General features: G+C 36.3%; 1 protein-coding gene across 1 annotated transcript; it reads right to left on the bottom strand.

Annotated features, from left to right (window-relative positions):
- Positions 1-577: 577 nt before the first annotated feature.
- On the bottom strand, positions 578-1,489 carry LOC119777422 (free fatty acid receptor 3-like). Its single transcript, XM_038276292.1, has one exon. It carries the CDS (start codon positions 1,487-1,489, stop codon positions 578-580), a length of 912 nt encoding a protein of 303 aa, XP_038132220.1.
- Between the last annotated feature and the right edge of the window lie 14,899 nt (positions 1,490-16,388).

The following is a 16,388-nucleotide window of genomic DNA, read 5'->3' as shown; positions in this document are numbered from 1 at the left end:
ATGGTGGCAGTCAGTAGGCTACTCAGGTATGTTGTTCATTCAGAGAAAAATAAACTCAGTTGCAGTTGTTGTTATATTATTCTTTTTAATCATAAATTTCAGTTGCTAAAAAACATTTTATTATTATGACTAATCATTCAGGAAACTGGTTTCACATCCAACCAATAATAAAAACACAATTTTGTGATTTCAATGTTTTATTTTGGTTTTAAAATTAATAATTGAATAAATAAAATGAATAATGCTTGTAAGCTACATATAAATTATACATAAGTCAACAGATTGTATTAGTATGGAACAGATTACTGGCTTTATAACAGAGCAAAATAAGTCAGTGCTAAATAATTAATGTTCAAGATTTAAACTAACCAATATCCTAAGAGTTAGCGTACACTTGTAGTTTTACTATGAAAAGGTCAATCATGGTTTAGAGTTAATACATAGTGAATGACAAACAAGAGAAATGATCTTAATGCAGCAGAATTTGGGTAAATCAAAAAACTTAAGGTTTTTTTTAATAAAATGTTATATTTTTTTTATTAACTTCTGTGTCCACAATTAGAAATTTTATTCATTTTCAGATTGAATTTGTTCCTTGAATTTCCATGGTTACATCTTTGATAAAATGCTTTCTGAAAATAGATTTGCTGCTTTTGCAATGAAAGATCGAAGAGGAAAAATAAAATATGATGGGATCAATACAGGTGTTTAATGTGCTGAGAAGCAAGGTGTAGTACCTCCATTCAGGGCTTTGACCCTGAACGAAACCCACTACATGAGATAAATTGTATGGGAGAACACAAATGAGAAACACAGCAAGAGTTCCCAAAGCCATCCCAATAGCCTTCCTCTTCTGCATCCAGGAAATCATGGGACGGCTGAATAGAATCAAAATCAATCGCAGATAGCAGTAAATGGTGATTAGAAGAGGTACAAGGCACAGCACAACGAAAAACTCCAAACGACCTGGAAGGAGAACCTCCAGCTGCTTCTCTGAGAAATTCTCATAGCACACAGAAGAATTTGAGTCAGACAAGGATGGATGGTACTCGAAAATTAATATAATGCTGCAGTGTGCAGCTGATATCAACCAAATAAGAGCACTGATAGCGATTGGGTACAAAATGTTTTGCAGTCGTTGATAGGTCATAGGATAGGCAACAGCTATGTAGCGAACCACACTGATTGCAATCAGCATCAAGGAGCTGGTGTAAATTGTAGTGAAGAAGATAAAGCACATGATGGAGCACAAGACGTTGGGCAGAGTCCACTCCATCCCTGATGCAGCCTCGTGTATTTTAAGAGGAAGTGTGATTAAGAAGAGCAGGTCAGACACAGTCAGGTTCAGTAGGAGGATGTCTGACGGCCGTGGCTTGCAGTGGATCTTTACACTGAATGCATACAGAGCCACCAAATTGGCAGGGAAGCCAATAACATAAGAAATGATGTAAACGGAAAGAATAAATTCAATTCCCAAAACTGAGGCCATTATTGACCTAAGAAAGGGAAAAATAAATATTAGTGAAAATGCCTGTTTTATTTAAAGCCAATGCTGTGCATGCAGAACAAACATTTGCTTGATAATTCCTAAATGTTAAAAGTTATAAAACCTCTAGACGTCTTTCTAACTTTAACTTTGTCTTTTCACTTTAATGACTCCATGCACCTTTAAGTACAATTACAAAAAGCTATAGTCATCCTGACAACAGATCTTTAATAACATCGTAAAATATTAATTTAATAATATATAAATAAACAAAAGAACACTCACCCAAAGGCACATTAAATATTTCAGTTGTATTTTCTTACGTCTGAGATGACCTGACTAAAAAAAACAATCAGCAGGACATGCACAGCAGTGGTAGTTACACTGAATTCTCATATGACACCTTATGACACACATTAAAACCAAATTGAGCATTGAGCAGTCCAGTCTAGTTAATATTAACTGAGATGCAAAACTTCAGCATGTTATAGCTTTAAACTAGGACCTTAAAGGAGAGTGTTGATCAGAGTGTTGCGCAAAGGTGTTGACCGTGAAGAGGGATGGACAAATAGTGAGCCAGCCGGTGGATCTCTTCAACCTCTTTGTGACATGTATTAAAAACTTGCAACATCACTGTAGGGTCTCGCTTCTTTCACAGAGCACCATCACCGGAACAGGTTGCAATAATACAAAGCATGAAAGTCACAATGCAATGAGATACTGCCTATGCACACTAATAACATCCAGGAACACAACAGCAGGTGGCAGTAGTGGAACAAATTTAAGTTTGCCACCCCCTCTAGCTCTTTACTCAATGGGTTATTATTTAGGTCTATCTTTCTACCTTAAAAAAATGAAATGAGCCAAATCTTTTTTTGAGTAAATATTTGTCATCCAATTTGCCAGAAGAACTATAGTATTATTTTTCCAGCATTCATAATTTCTCGACAGTATCAAAAGCCAAGGAATATACTGTGGCCATTGATTGATCACCTAACTTGTTGAAAATTCAACTCTAATTTTGTGACTTTGTACAAAAATATTAGACAATAATAAGACCTAGTATTTCCAAGGACAAACATTTTTTAATGCAAAAAATATCTATTAGAATTTGTAAAAGAATAGCTTTATATTTGTATTTTTTTTGGGAAATTGTAAAAAAAAATCCCTCTACAACTCAGATGTGCTGTATACTGTATATCATGCCTGCTATGAAATGTCTAGAGATGAGTCAAAAGAAGATTTTGACTGAAACACTGTTGTTGTTCAAAAATCTTCCAAAGGCGATGCTCAAGGTTATCCATAATGTTCTTCATTTTATGAAAAAAAAATCCCTCACATAGACAAAGCATGTAGTGATAATGGAGCGGAAAACTCCCTTTTAACAGGAAGCGGCTCCAGCAGAACCAGGCTCAGTGTGAGCGGCCATCTGCCTTCATTCTCAAAAACTTTGGTTTGTTTGTCTATTTGTCAGGCTGTTGATTGTTGAGGCCTCCATCTTAGTTTTCCGGAGTTTCTGACAAAGCAAATCAGGCTGAATCATGTTGCGCTGGAGATATCATAGAACACAGACGGAGGGTCTGTTCAAGAGGATATGATGACATCTTCAATTCCATGGCAATAAACTAATTGCAGGGGGTCCTGATGACTGCAGTTCCAGTTCCTGCTTCACTTCCACTTTACTTCTACAGTCATATAGGTGGAAGGGGCAGCACCATCTTCTAATTTGGTCTATAACAAGTGCAAAAAAAGGAGTGTCCACAGCAGGGGTAGAAGATGAATTATCTGAGCGGAAAGCTTCGGGTCAGAGTAGGGGAGATGTCTTATTGTGTACAGGAGAATAATGCAGTAATACATTTTACAGACTCTACCCATCCTTCTATTTTCTCCTCTTTAGTCCTTGGTAGAGTTGCAGTGGTGCAGATGCCTATTTCGGGCAGTCTATAGGTCATAGTTGGGGTACACCATGGACAGATCGCCAGTCTATCGCAGGGCAACACTGAGGGACACAAATACACACAACCATGTGCACACATATCATACCTAAGGACAGTTTTAGAGACCCAGTTAACCTAACAGTCATGTTTTTGGACTGTGGGAGGAAGCCGGAGTACCCAGAGAGAACCCACACATGCATGGGGAGAGCATGCAATCTCCATGCAAAAAGACCACAGGCTGAGAATCGAACCCTAGACCTTCTTGCTGCAAGGCAAAAGTGCTATACTGCCCAAATGTGCAGCCTTTTTTTAAATTTAAATTTTAAAGAATCTGTGTCACTTTGATGTCCCCTATATCACTGAATAATTTGCAGAGGCAGCCATTGAATTCATCCCCCTTCAAAAATTGATGGTTTGTTGATGGGCTTATTAGTTCTCTGTGTACAGCTTTAGACAATGTAGCCCCAAAGATTAGGAGGCAGGCTCTTTGGTATAATATAGATTTCTTTGTAAAACAGTTGCCAAACCTACCCAGAGCCATAGCTCTGTTTAACCATCCATTACCTCCACTCATAGCAGTAATGAGTTTATGGGACAGAGGTGGGGTAGAGTAACCACAATTAGTACTGAGTCTATGTGGAAGTTAATGACTCAGTGTCAACAATCAGGACCTTATACTTAGCATAGATAGCATAGTTTTACCTAGGTTCACAGTGCATTTTGCAGGGTTAAAGTAACACTTGAAGAGTTAAATGTAACACCTATCAGGTGCATTTGGTCCAACTTTGAATTTGTGTTGAATTAACTCTTTTGATAGTCTATATCTTACTTCAGCTGCTGTAATAGCTCTAAAAGAGTCAATGTACTTTGACACTGCATACTTAACACTGTGGAATTTACTGTGTATTGATATTAAAACAAACATCTCAGAACATTGTTTAAACAGTAGAATGACTCCAACACAAACCCACCCTCCGCACATCATTCCAAATGTACATATGAGAGTGAAAACATACTGAATGTAGTATTATGACAATATATAGGAACAACAAAATAAGACAGTTACTTAGTAAAAAACAACGAAAAACGTAACATAACCAAAACCGCAGATAAAAAGAAAAAAGAAGGAAAAAAGAAAACTACTGTTCCTCATTGTTTCTCCCAGCAAGGGGTGCTTGCTGTGTTTTAAAATAATTCAGGTAGGTGTTCCAGGTCAGTGAATATTTATTTCTGGTTCCAGTTAAGTCGGGCATACATTGTGCGATTTTTTCAATTGTTGCACGCAGCTGCAGCTCACACTGTTTGAAGCTCACTAGAAGGAAACATGCTGCCTTGGCAATTTGTATTCTTTTTGCTGAAAGCCCTAAAAAGAAAAAGTGGCAACGTTTTTGGACAAAGACATGGCTAAGCAAACGTTGTTACTGTGGTCTGTCAATTTTACAGAAAGAATTGCATTTCACTCGCATCCCTGCCATGCTGCTGTGTTTACATCTGAGGAAGAAGAAAAAGAAGATTTCTTGTTTGCACATGCCCACTGAGCGATTTGCCCACGACGGTCGGGACTGAATCAAACATGTTTTATTTTCTCCTGACCTCGATCAGGAGTGTCAGGCTGTCTGCATACAGACTTGTTATTTCCCCCTCTGTGTTTTCAGATTGACCCCCTTTCACGCTCTTTTCCTCCTCCGAACAGGAACCTCTGGAGGGATCCTCTTCCTTCTTTATTTGATTATTTTCTTCCATACAAACCAGCATAAACCAATTCTACATTTTTTTTTACCTGAGCTTTCATTGATCTTTTCAGAGTTACCAGAACTTGGAAAGGTGGAGCAGCTCAGATCAGTTTGAATGGAAGATTGGGAATTTGCCTGATAAAGAAAATAAACATGTTGGCATGAATGTTATCCTTACTTCTGTTTGATACCCAAAATGTAAATTAAATTGAATTAAATTCATTTTTAACATATAAAATAAGTTTTGACAAACTTAAGTCAATATACCTTATTTTTCTCTTTCATTACATGCTGACCTAAAGCAACTGTGACAGTATCAGCTGTGGTCCTTTTAAGTTTATAGTGATTCTTCTGAAACCTAGAAAATATGGAGAACATCTGATTTTGATTGTATCTTTGAGCAAGAGAACGAGGCTGTAAAGAGAGCAAAACTTGTAGTTGCAGAGATAATATACCATCTTTTTCTCTATGCTTTACACACAAAGAGTAAAGAAGCTGATAGAAGATCAAAGAATAAGAACATTTGCTGCAGCAACAGTTTGGCAACAGTCTTTGTGATGATCTGGCTGAGGGGGTTCAGGCCTATGCAGAACAGCAGCAGGGATAGTGCATCACCCTGGTATATGCCGCACTTGATGGTGACTTGTGCTATTGGCTTTGCATTGGCTTCCAGACTTGTTTTCCACAGCTTCCTTGAGTTCTTTATGAAGGCTATTAGAGTCCTGTTGATCTTGTACATTTCCAAGCATATATATATATATATATATATATATATATATATATATATATATATATATATATATATATATATATATATATATATATATATATATATATATATATATATATATATATATATATATATATATATATATATATATATATATATATATATATATATATATATATATATATATATATATATATATATTTTTTTTTTTTTTTTTTTTTTTATAAATAAGAATAGAGTTTCTGAGCTAAATATGAGCTAACTTTGCATATTCCTAAAAAAGTTATCTTTTTTTTTTAATGGCAACAGAAATCGTTAATACCAAAAGAACAAAAAAAAATTAAAATAAAATAAAATAAGATAAAATATCTGTGAAGTAGGATTTAAGTTAAGATGGATTCTTATTGGAATTGTCACATCTTTTAAACACTCTAATCTAGAATGATTTAAACATGTTCATAAGTTCAGCAAAACCTTAATTTCATCACTTAGAAAATCAACATGCAATAAAGAACAAATCAGAAAAATAATCAGAAGTCCAGCCATCATGTTGTAGCAGTGAAAACTAGGCTCTAAAAAAGCAAATAGTTTAAATGCAACTTCATTTAAAAAATGAATTACAGGTTACTATGAAATAACATTTATGACATTCCTTACAACAATTTTTAGCTGAAATCATTTCAGGCCTTCTAACGTTCTTCTATCATTCAGTTTTTTTTTTTTTTTATGCAATTGTCAGGAATCCAGTTTGTGTGGTCTGTTTTTGTGTTTCCTCTCCTCCTCCACCAGGTGGTGCCCCGTCCTCATTGGGTCTCCCTGCACACCTGCAGCTCATTGCCTCATAAATCTTTGCTTGGAGCTTCACACCAAGCAAAGATTTCTTCAGCACTACAGCCAGTTCAAGTACTGCATGAAATCTGAGTGGCAGTCACCTTCTCCATTCACCAGGGAGCAACCGCAGTCTGAGTAACCCAGTCCACCCATCACCAAACAAGACAATTTTTGGTACAATCCTCTCAGTCTGGATTCCATAAAGGACACCTTTCCCTGGAGAAGTGAGTCTGCAACCTTTTCCTCAAATTCTAAACCTAGGATTCAAATTTCCGCTGAGCCTGAACTAACCGCAGCGTCTTCCTCACACCTTCCAGTTCCCGTTGAGCAGTGTTCAACACTGGACTCATTCCCTTCTACTCTGGACAGCACTGGTTTCATCACATTTTTCCTAAATAAACCTGTTTAAACTTTTCCCTGGTCTCTGTTTGGTCTTCTCCATCTTGGGGTCAGACCTTTAATATATCATGACAGCAATTTATTTTATTTTAACTTTCCATTCCAGCTATGTATGTTATGGCTTGGAAATCTACATGTCTAAAAGTCCAGTCCAAAGTCCTAGCTCTAAATTTGAGGAAATGTAGACATTTAAATCAGAAATGTATCCAAAAATACTCATGAACTGTACAAACAGCTGAATAAACTAAAAGACTCTTTCAAAACTTTAAATATTGATTTAACTCAGTTTACTTAAGTAAAACTAAAAAGGTTTATACATTGTACTTAAGTACAAAAGTGAAATGAAGTTTTTTCCTTAAATGACACAATTCCTTTTAAAAACTTTATTTAAAAAAAAATTCTGTATGGACAGAGTTAGGTTAATTTTTCTCTCGCTCATTGTGTTGGTAGAGGGAAATAAAAACTCAGTCTTATTCTAGGTTTGTTCCATTTTGAAAGTTTTGACTGCGTAATATAGATTGAAATCAGATGTCATATGTAAATCCAATAAGTTTGTAAGACATGGTTAAAAACAAACTCAGAAAGCTTTTAACTTTACTGATAGGCCTCAGAGAGTAAGTCTGTACTCCTAAATTAAACATGCAAATCATTTTTCAACATCTCAGATTTTAGGCATTTGGTTTGGAGCTCAAGCATTAAAAGTTCCTCCTGGTTTCCCTTTGTAATTCTGGAGCCATCTCCATGCAGAGTTTCATAATATCATGTCCAGACTATCAGCATTTAAGTAGGATGTGAAAAAAACGTCAATGTATCTTTATGTATCAAATTATGAATATGTGGGATAATCTAAACTTTGTTCAACTTACAACTGTCGCAGATGAATTAAACTGCTGACCCCACACTATTCCATTCGATGGAAAAATGGAAATGCCCCTCTGACATTTACATGCATTTTATGCTTGAAACACTAGGAATGATTAACTTTCTCATAAAACTGTAAAATCACAGAAAAAACAGTTTCCATAATATACCGAACTATCTAAATTATTAAGGTTTAATATAAAAAAAAAAACATTTATAGTATTTCTTACTATTACAATGACCTCAAAAGAGTTCAGTGAGGAAAAAATATGACTATCTTCTTGAATTCATGACTGTATCATTCAGTAAATAGAAGTATATGGTTTGCTGATTTGGTTATTCAATCTCATTTTCCAACCTTCCATTTCAGATGCAGAGGCTATGTTTGGTACAGTTTAAAAATAATCTTAAATGTTAAAAAGTAGTCCAAACTCACAAGCTGAGGAAGACAATGTAGAAATTAAAATATCTCACCTTGTATTTAAAGTCCCAGAAGTCTTTTTTTAAATTATTATTTATGAAAATTGTGAGCCTGGTAAATTTTGTCATCACTTGAGACCATATCACCCTCGTTTAAAATGTTGGACTCTCAGTGTGCTATAAAAACAGGAACTTATCTATCAAATGAGGAACCAACACAAACTTGCAGGTATATGACAATATGAAATTTCCCTAGCAATATCCATTAACGACCTCTCTAATTTGACTTTGTTATCTTGCACATTCGTCTAACGTCAGTTACTTATCAACTTGTGCAAATGTTTTACATCCGTCAGACAGATGCTGATATGTTATACACAAATAAGGATTACCTATTAGTTATTATCAAAAGTCAGCATATTTATTTACATAAAAAAACACATTTTGTTTTATGGAAATGCTTTTTACTTACTCAAGATTTTTTTCACTGGAGATTTAGCATACTCTAAAACAACAACCAGTGCACACAATGGCAATCACGGACTGACTTCGAAAACATGAAATTGTAGCACCTAGCTACTATTCCTTTATTTCTCATGAGGTCAACAGTAAGAACTCTATCTTTGACAGAAGATGTTGTCCATTCTGCTCTACTGGACAGTTTTCAGAGCCTGAATTCACTTACATGTGGTATATGTGAAACAATCACATGTGATTTTGGTTAATTTCTGTGAGATGACCTTAGCTTATACATTGAATGTAAATGATCTAAGAAGGATAGGAGGAACCTTCGTAGAAAAAACAAAATGGGAATGTTAAATGTTCTTAAGGATATTTTAGATCTTTTACTCTATTATTCGTCGGGGCATGCTCCTATTGAGACGATGGATGGCGTCCTGGGGTATGTCCTCCCAGATCTGGTCCAGAGCATCACTGGGCTTCTGGACAGACAGAGGTGCAACCTGGTGGTGTCAGATGGATGGAAACATAATGTCACAGAGGTGTTCTATTGGCATTAGGTCAGGCGAGCGTGGGGGCCAATCAGTGGTATCAATTCCTTCATCCTCCAGGAACTGCCTGCATACCCTCGCCACATGAGGCCATAATGGGAGTCAGGGTGCCGTTGTCTAGCTTGTATAGGTTTGTGCGTCCCTCCATGGATATACCTCCCAAGGCCATCACTGACCCACCACCAAACCGGTCATGCTGAACGATGTTACAGGCAGCATAACTTTCTCCACAGCTTCTCCAGACCCTTTCACGTCTGGCACATGTGCTCAGGGTGAACCTGCTCTCATCTGTGAAAAGCACAGGGTGCCAGTGGCGGACTTGTCAATACTGGTGTTCTGTGGCAAATGACAATCAAGCTCCACGGTTTCTGTTTCTGATTGTTTGGTCAGAGACATTCACACCAGTTGCCTGCTGCAGGTCATTTTGTAGGGCTCTGGCAGTGTTTTTACATAAAAGAACCTGACTCCAACTGGGCTCAAACTGGACAGATTCTTTGAATATTGTGATGCTTTACATATTGATCATGTCATGATAAATATATATATATATATATATATATATATATATATATATATATATATATATATATATGTATGTATATAAATACATAATTTTAAAAAAGCAAGATCAGGCACATGTTGAAACAGAGTATTTTATTCTATACTTACAATTCATTACAGACTCTGGCATGTTTTTCCCTGAACAAATGCATACACATAGCAACACAGCGACATAACATAAGCTATTAATCAACTCTGCTAAGTGCGTAACCTTATTGAAATGGCACAAAAAAAAACTTTTAAGAGCCAGATGCCACAAAAGAATACTGTGTTAAAACACATCATAAATATTGTGGAGAGGGGAAGGTGTGATAAATGACGTGGAAATGGGGTGAAGACAGTTACCAGAATATATGGCAGCAGATAGGTAAAAAAAAAAGATAGAGAACACATAGAAATTTAAAATAAAAAAAAGATTTGTGTAAAGTAAAATACATAACACATGATGAAATATTTGTTATGACAGTAATATGTTGAAATTGACAGAACTTACCCGGAAACAATGTATTTACTGATTAAATTTTTATGATTTTATTAGACATTATAGAGCCAAAAAATTCAGCAAAACCCAAATTTATTGAGCAGATTCCGTGATCAAATTAGATTTGCCAAATTTATATCATTTGAATCAAGACATTGATTATGCAAAGAATGATCCGCATTAATTCAGAGAGACTTAAATATTTCTAGAGAGAAGATTCTACACCTCAGTTTTTGGTTTGCCTAATATGAGCGACATGCAGATCATTTTCCTTTTTTTTTTTCAAAGTACATCAAGAACTACTGAAATTATTTTCAGGTTACATGTAAATAGGTTAATTAATTCTGTGAAAAAAGGAATTACTTTAGGGTTAGGATTCATTCAGTGATAACAACCTACTGAGCATACTTGTAGGAAGGAGGCAGAATCTGAGGCTATCCAATGGAACCGAGGTGACCTACTCAGTGTTGATTAAACTCTGAGTAGATAAATCCAGAGTTGATTATTTGAGTCTGAGTTTGTTAAACCTGCTTTGTGAAATGGACCCCTGATCCCTGAAATTAGGGATTATTATTTTTCAGTAGTTGTGAGTAAAGTGGGGATATTCTATAGATTTCTGGTCAACAGATGTTATAATTGGGTTTGTTTTGTTTTTAATTTTTTGGTTTCTTTCTTTGATCGACAACAAAACAGCATTTAATTTAGAACAAATACAAATTATTGTCTATGTCCACTGGTTCCAAAGCTCTGTGGTGTTGACATAAATATCTTCTGGCATGTTCGTAACCTAAAATAAACAATCATTTATAAACAGAACAAATAATATAAAATAAAAAAAGAAAAGATAAGAATAAATCAAAGTAAAATTAAAGTACCTCTTTTGCTCCAACTGTGTTGATTTCAGGGGCATGTTGGATCTTCTGAAACCTGAAAACATATATATTATATACAGTGTGTTTTTACATGTATGACAAAAGAACACAGCAGAAAAAATCAGTGTTTTCAGAAAGCAAGAACATCTCCTACAGATGTTGTAGTTAAGAGCTGAAAAACTAGATGTTTAGAGGGTTCATAGGATGATATGTGATGATAATACAGGGTAGTCATCTTGATTTACACTTACAGTTGTGTTGTTGCTGTTTTACTTACAAATATACATCATTAAGTATAGCCATAAAGGGAAAATGTAACCCTTCTCTCTTGACCTGCTCACTCACCTGATTATTAACACCAAGACACATACTATGACAAGTAGGATGGCAATCGTAGTAGTAAACACAATCAACAGCTGTTTATCTGAAAAAAAGAAAATCAAATAGAAAAAGTTTCAGATGTTATCATGGTGAAATTTCAACAAAAAAACATATTAGTTATATATTAGTTATATATGGCATATTAGTTAAGCGGCCATGTTTAGGTAAATTTAACCCTAACATTTGCAGGTAAATCCAGCTATGTCATCCTTTAAAAAAATGAAAACAGTGGTTTTAAATGATGTACGCCCCCTTTAAAAACACAATTGGATACAGAAATAGTCAACTGCAAGAAATCGCATTACAACAATATAAATAATAAGCTTGTTTGAGTCACTAAAACCACCACTTTTACACAATAAGTGTAATTATTCTAAGCTAAACTGGTAATTTTATGGTCTAAACATTATACATGTAAAAAAAAAATAATTCTAAAAAATTTTCATTTATTTAGTCAAATTTTCAACTTTATTTTCATTATTTGTTTTTGTCAAATATATTTATTCCTGACATTATCTGTCATCTGCACTCTCTGACAAACCAACTCTTCTTGACAAAAAAAAAAAACAGCTTTTTGAGTTTTTTAGTTGTTCTATCTCTGCTGAAACACAGCAGTAAAACAAACTAACTGGCCCGCACTGGTCTCGCTTTAAAGAGACCCTGTAAAGTTTGAGGCTTTAAAGACTATCGCTTTGTGAAACATTTTAGAATAATTTCTTTGGCCCATGTTATAATAATTATCAAACTGGAGGAAATCCTCCAGGCTGGCTGGTCACTATGAGTCAAATCTTTAAAGATCTTTATCTAATAAGCACTGAGCAGCCAGCTTCACAACCCTTTGCAGGGAGGTTTAACCTCCCCAGTATTCAATGAGAAAATGTCACTGCTTTGTATAATGGTTAACAGATAGCCTATTACTTACCACTGGACATGGACTGACCTTGAGTTTTTAAGAGATCAAGAGGAAATTCTTTAGAAGCTAATCCCAAATGGTTAAAGCTGATACAGATCAAGGAGGAAAGATTTTTGCTCTGTGTTTTGTCCAAAATGGCGATGCTCCTCAGATATGTCTTATTCAGAGGGACGGTGATAATAGAAACTTTGCTAGATTGATTGATGGGTTTTCCATCCAAAAGCCATTGTATCATGGGAATATTACTCAAAGTTTCACAGGTACAGTTGATCTGACTTTCAGTTTCAGTACAGTTCGATGTAGGCAGGAGCAATGGTGTAACTGTAAAAAAAGCAAAGAATTTCACTTGAGCATATTAGAATTGAAAAACATAGTTAACATGTCATAACCTGTATACATCTTTCATCATGAAATATATTTGCACTCTTTTACAGCCACTCCTTGACGATCTACACCTTTCAGTTCATCTTCCTTTTTTCTGTCTGCCTGTATGACTGCAGTTTTTGAATCTCTGGTTTCGTCATTAAATCTTCTTTTACAATAGCAGTGCCTTGAAGGTCTCCTCATCATTTTTCCTTCATCTCTGCAAACCACAACAGTGGGACCAGTACAGAATCCTCTGACAGCTAAAAGACTGTTCTTTTTGTGGGTGTCTGTAGAGCTGCGACCTCACTCTAAAATGTGTAAAAATTTGATAGCTGAGAAGCAGGCTTAGTGAAGGGGAGGTAATTGTTTGAAGAACCTCCCATAGAAGATACGGCAAATAGTTTTTACAATCTTAATGTTTAACAGCAAATACTGGGTCTAATTAAAAGATAAAGACTCTTTGTTTTAAAGTTTAAAAATCAATTTTTATGACTGTCCAAATTTCTTTTTTAACCTTTTTTTGTTTTAAGGATAATATGATGAAAATTAGATCCATATTAAGACAAATAAAATAATCAGTAACCAACAGCTTTGATCAACTGTAATATCTATCTTATTCTCTGCCAGAAACCATAATAAACAGAAAATTAAAGAGGTAGATTGAAAAAAGGAGTCACCATTGCCATCAGACTTTTTCAAATTTTGTCTTTCAGTTGTTCTCTTTCCAATGAATACTATGGGAGAAAAAAAACATATTGCTAAAACATTGATATGGAAGTTCAGAGCATTTCCAGACAAATATTTATGGTGCAAGTATGCAGTATTTTGGTTCGGTGTTATCATTGTAATGCAGAGTCTGTGACATGATTTTGAGTTTTTCAACAGTTCAGCAGTCTGATGGCAGTGGGGGAAGAAGCTGTTGCAGAATCTGCTGGCCCTGCATCAAATGCTGCAAAGCCTCTCAGAGAGCAGCAGGGAGAACAGTCCGGGGGGGGGGTGATGGATCACTGCTGCACTTTATGGAATGGAAACGTTCTTGTCACTGCTAAGCTACTACTCATTCACTGTCTCAAATGTTGTTTTGTATCCAAAATGACAATAAAATTTGTCTAAGTCAAAAAAAAAAAAAAAAAGGTATATTATGGGTGGCCATACCTATCCTTACATGGTCATGTAAGGCAGCTGGGGCATAAGAAGTTTGCTGTATTGTTTTGATCTTTTATCTGTCTGAATCCCTCTTACCAGTGCCGGGCAATATTTATCTAATGTAAACAGGGTTGTTTTGGCTTGTTAGATTAGACGTGACTGGTACGGTGTGTTGGTTTTGCACTCAATGGTATTACGTAAATTAACGGCAAGACCAGTGTCTAGTGTTCCCACAGCATGCCGATCAGAGGGGAGTCCATTTTAACACAATGGTAACCTCTCAAAAGTTATCTTAAAAACATGATCAAAATAACTTTGATTCACAGAGGTTCAACGAGCACAAGAGACCTTGAAAGTTGCCAATAAGGATAAAACTACTGCAGAGAATAGTTACAATCCTGCTCTTCTTAAGCACCCAGGTAATTAGGCTGATGATTTGCAGGTGTTCTGGCATGGCATTTCCAGCTGATGTTCCAATCTCTGCAGCAGCTCCAGGACAACCCATCTGATGGAAAATCCGAAGCAAAAAAGCCATAGCTACTTCCTGCCATCTTTGGCAGATATAGGCGAGGGCGCTCGTAATCCCCCTTTTGGAGACCAAAGTAAATTATTGCTGCTAGAAATCTTAAATCTACTTCAGTGTATTAAGATTGACAGTGAGTACTTGTCATCTAGAATGTGCTGATGGCGGCACTGCGGTCAAGACAGATATCCAAGCAAGAATTTGAATTGTTTACAACTCAGTTCTCATGTTAATATAAGAGGTGTGTTCGATTTCAGAGGCTGCATCATCCAAGGACTTGGTCAATCTGGACGCCATGGAGAAACCCCAAGACTGAATACTCTGACTCAGGGGCGCAGATAGGTTTTTGAAACTGTGGGGGACAGTTACTATAGGGCTTGGTCATCGTGACGTAAGCACTTCGCGTCGCCGCCATGTTGAATGCGTCTTTTACCAGCTCAGACTACTGCCTATGACTACCGCGTACTGTACTCCCTCTCAGCCGTGTTTTAATTTGATTAATTTCACCTTAACTTGATTTCAACCATGGTAAACCGTTGCTGTATTGTGGGCTGTAACAGCTCAACACATGATCGCCATGGAAACATAGAAAATGGGTTAACTTTCCACCGCTTTCCTGACTGGAGGCGTAACCATGGAGACCAAGCGTCAGAGATAAAGAGTCGTCGGCTAGCTTGGATCGCGGCTGTAAGACGACCGAACATAACTTTCCACAGTATTCCAATGTCATTGGGAGTGTGTTCCCTGCATTTTCATTCTGGTAAGTTAAAGATGCACGGTTTTATTTTATAGCCTACATTGTTTCTTTCCTTCAAAGTTGGGATCTTTTACGGGAAAATAATAAAAACGGGTTGGCAGTTAACGTTACTAACTACATCTTGGAAACACATAGCAGCTAGTTAAAAGTACATTACATGCGTGAGTGGTTGTTAGCATTAGCGGTTAGCAGTTGCTAAACTAGCAGGTTCCAGAGCCCCTCTGATCACAGCTTACCTTCGTACGGATTACTGTGTTCCCACTGTTTGCTGGCTTTATGATCTGCTGCTCCTGAACCCATCCATTCATGAACTGCACATGAGACTCCAAGGACTTGTAGCTTTGGAACTGTTTTGAAGTATAGGCGCTCACTCATTGGTGCTCCACTCATTGTTTGGAACTTTATATGGATCCAAATGATTAATAATGCTGATTTTGTCACCATACCGGTCCGTGGCTTCTCGATTTAATGTGTCCCGGTAAATTCCAGATCCTTTTCGGGATTTTAACATCTTTTTTCTCTCTACTTCTGTCTCTTCTTTCAACAACAACGTTGTGTCAGAGCTATGCTTACGTTTGCGTAGCAGTCAGTATGGCTGCGACGTCCCACAATGCAACGTGGATCCCGAGCCCTATTACTGGCTATTACTCAGCTATGACAACCCATCAATCTTAATTGCCCATCATTGCAAGAAAATAACATGTATTGGTACCAAGTACTCACCAAACATGCCACATGACGTGTGAAAAAAAAAAGGTTTTATTTAAACATGGACTGACTTTAAGTGCAGGCTGTAAACACACAGAAACACGAACAGCAAAGCCTACATATATACAAAAACTAATTTGTAAATAAGTACTTTTCATGGCTTTTCAATAAATGGCCTCAAATGAAGAAAGTTGTGTGTCTACTTTGTCAAGGACTCTGTAGAACTCCACTTTGTGGTACTCCACAGCAGATTCTGGCCTGTGTGCAGGTGCT

Source organism: Cyprinodon tularosa, unplaced genomic scaffold (genome assembly GCF_016077235.1).
Source record: "Cyprinodon tularosa strain WSP-4 unplaced genomic scaffold, ASM1607723v1 ctg124, whole genome shotgun sequence".
NCBI lineage: Eukaryota > Metazoa > Chordata > Actinopteri > Cyprinodontiformes > Cyprinodontidae > Cyprinodon > Cyprinodon tularosa.
The sequence above is the reverse complement of the archived record's forward strand: the minus strand, read 5'-3'. Positions and strand labels throughout refer to the sequence as shown.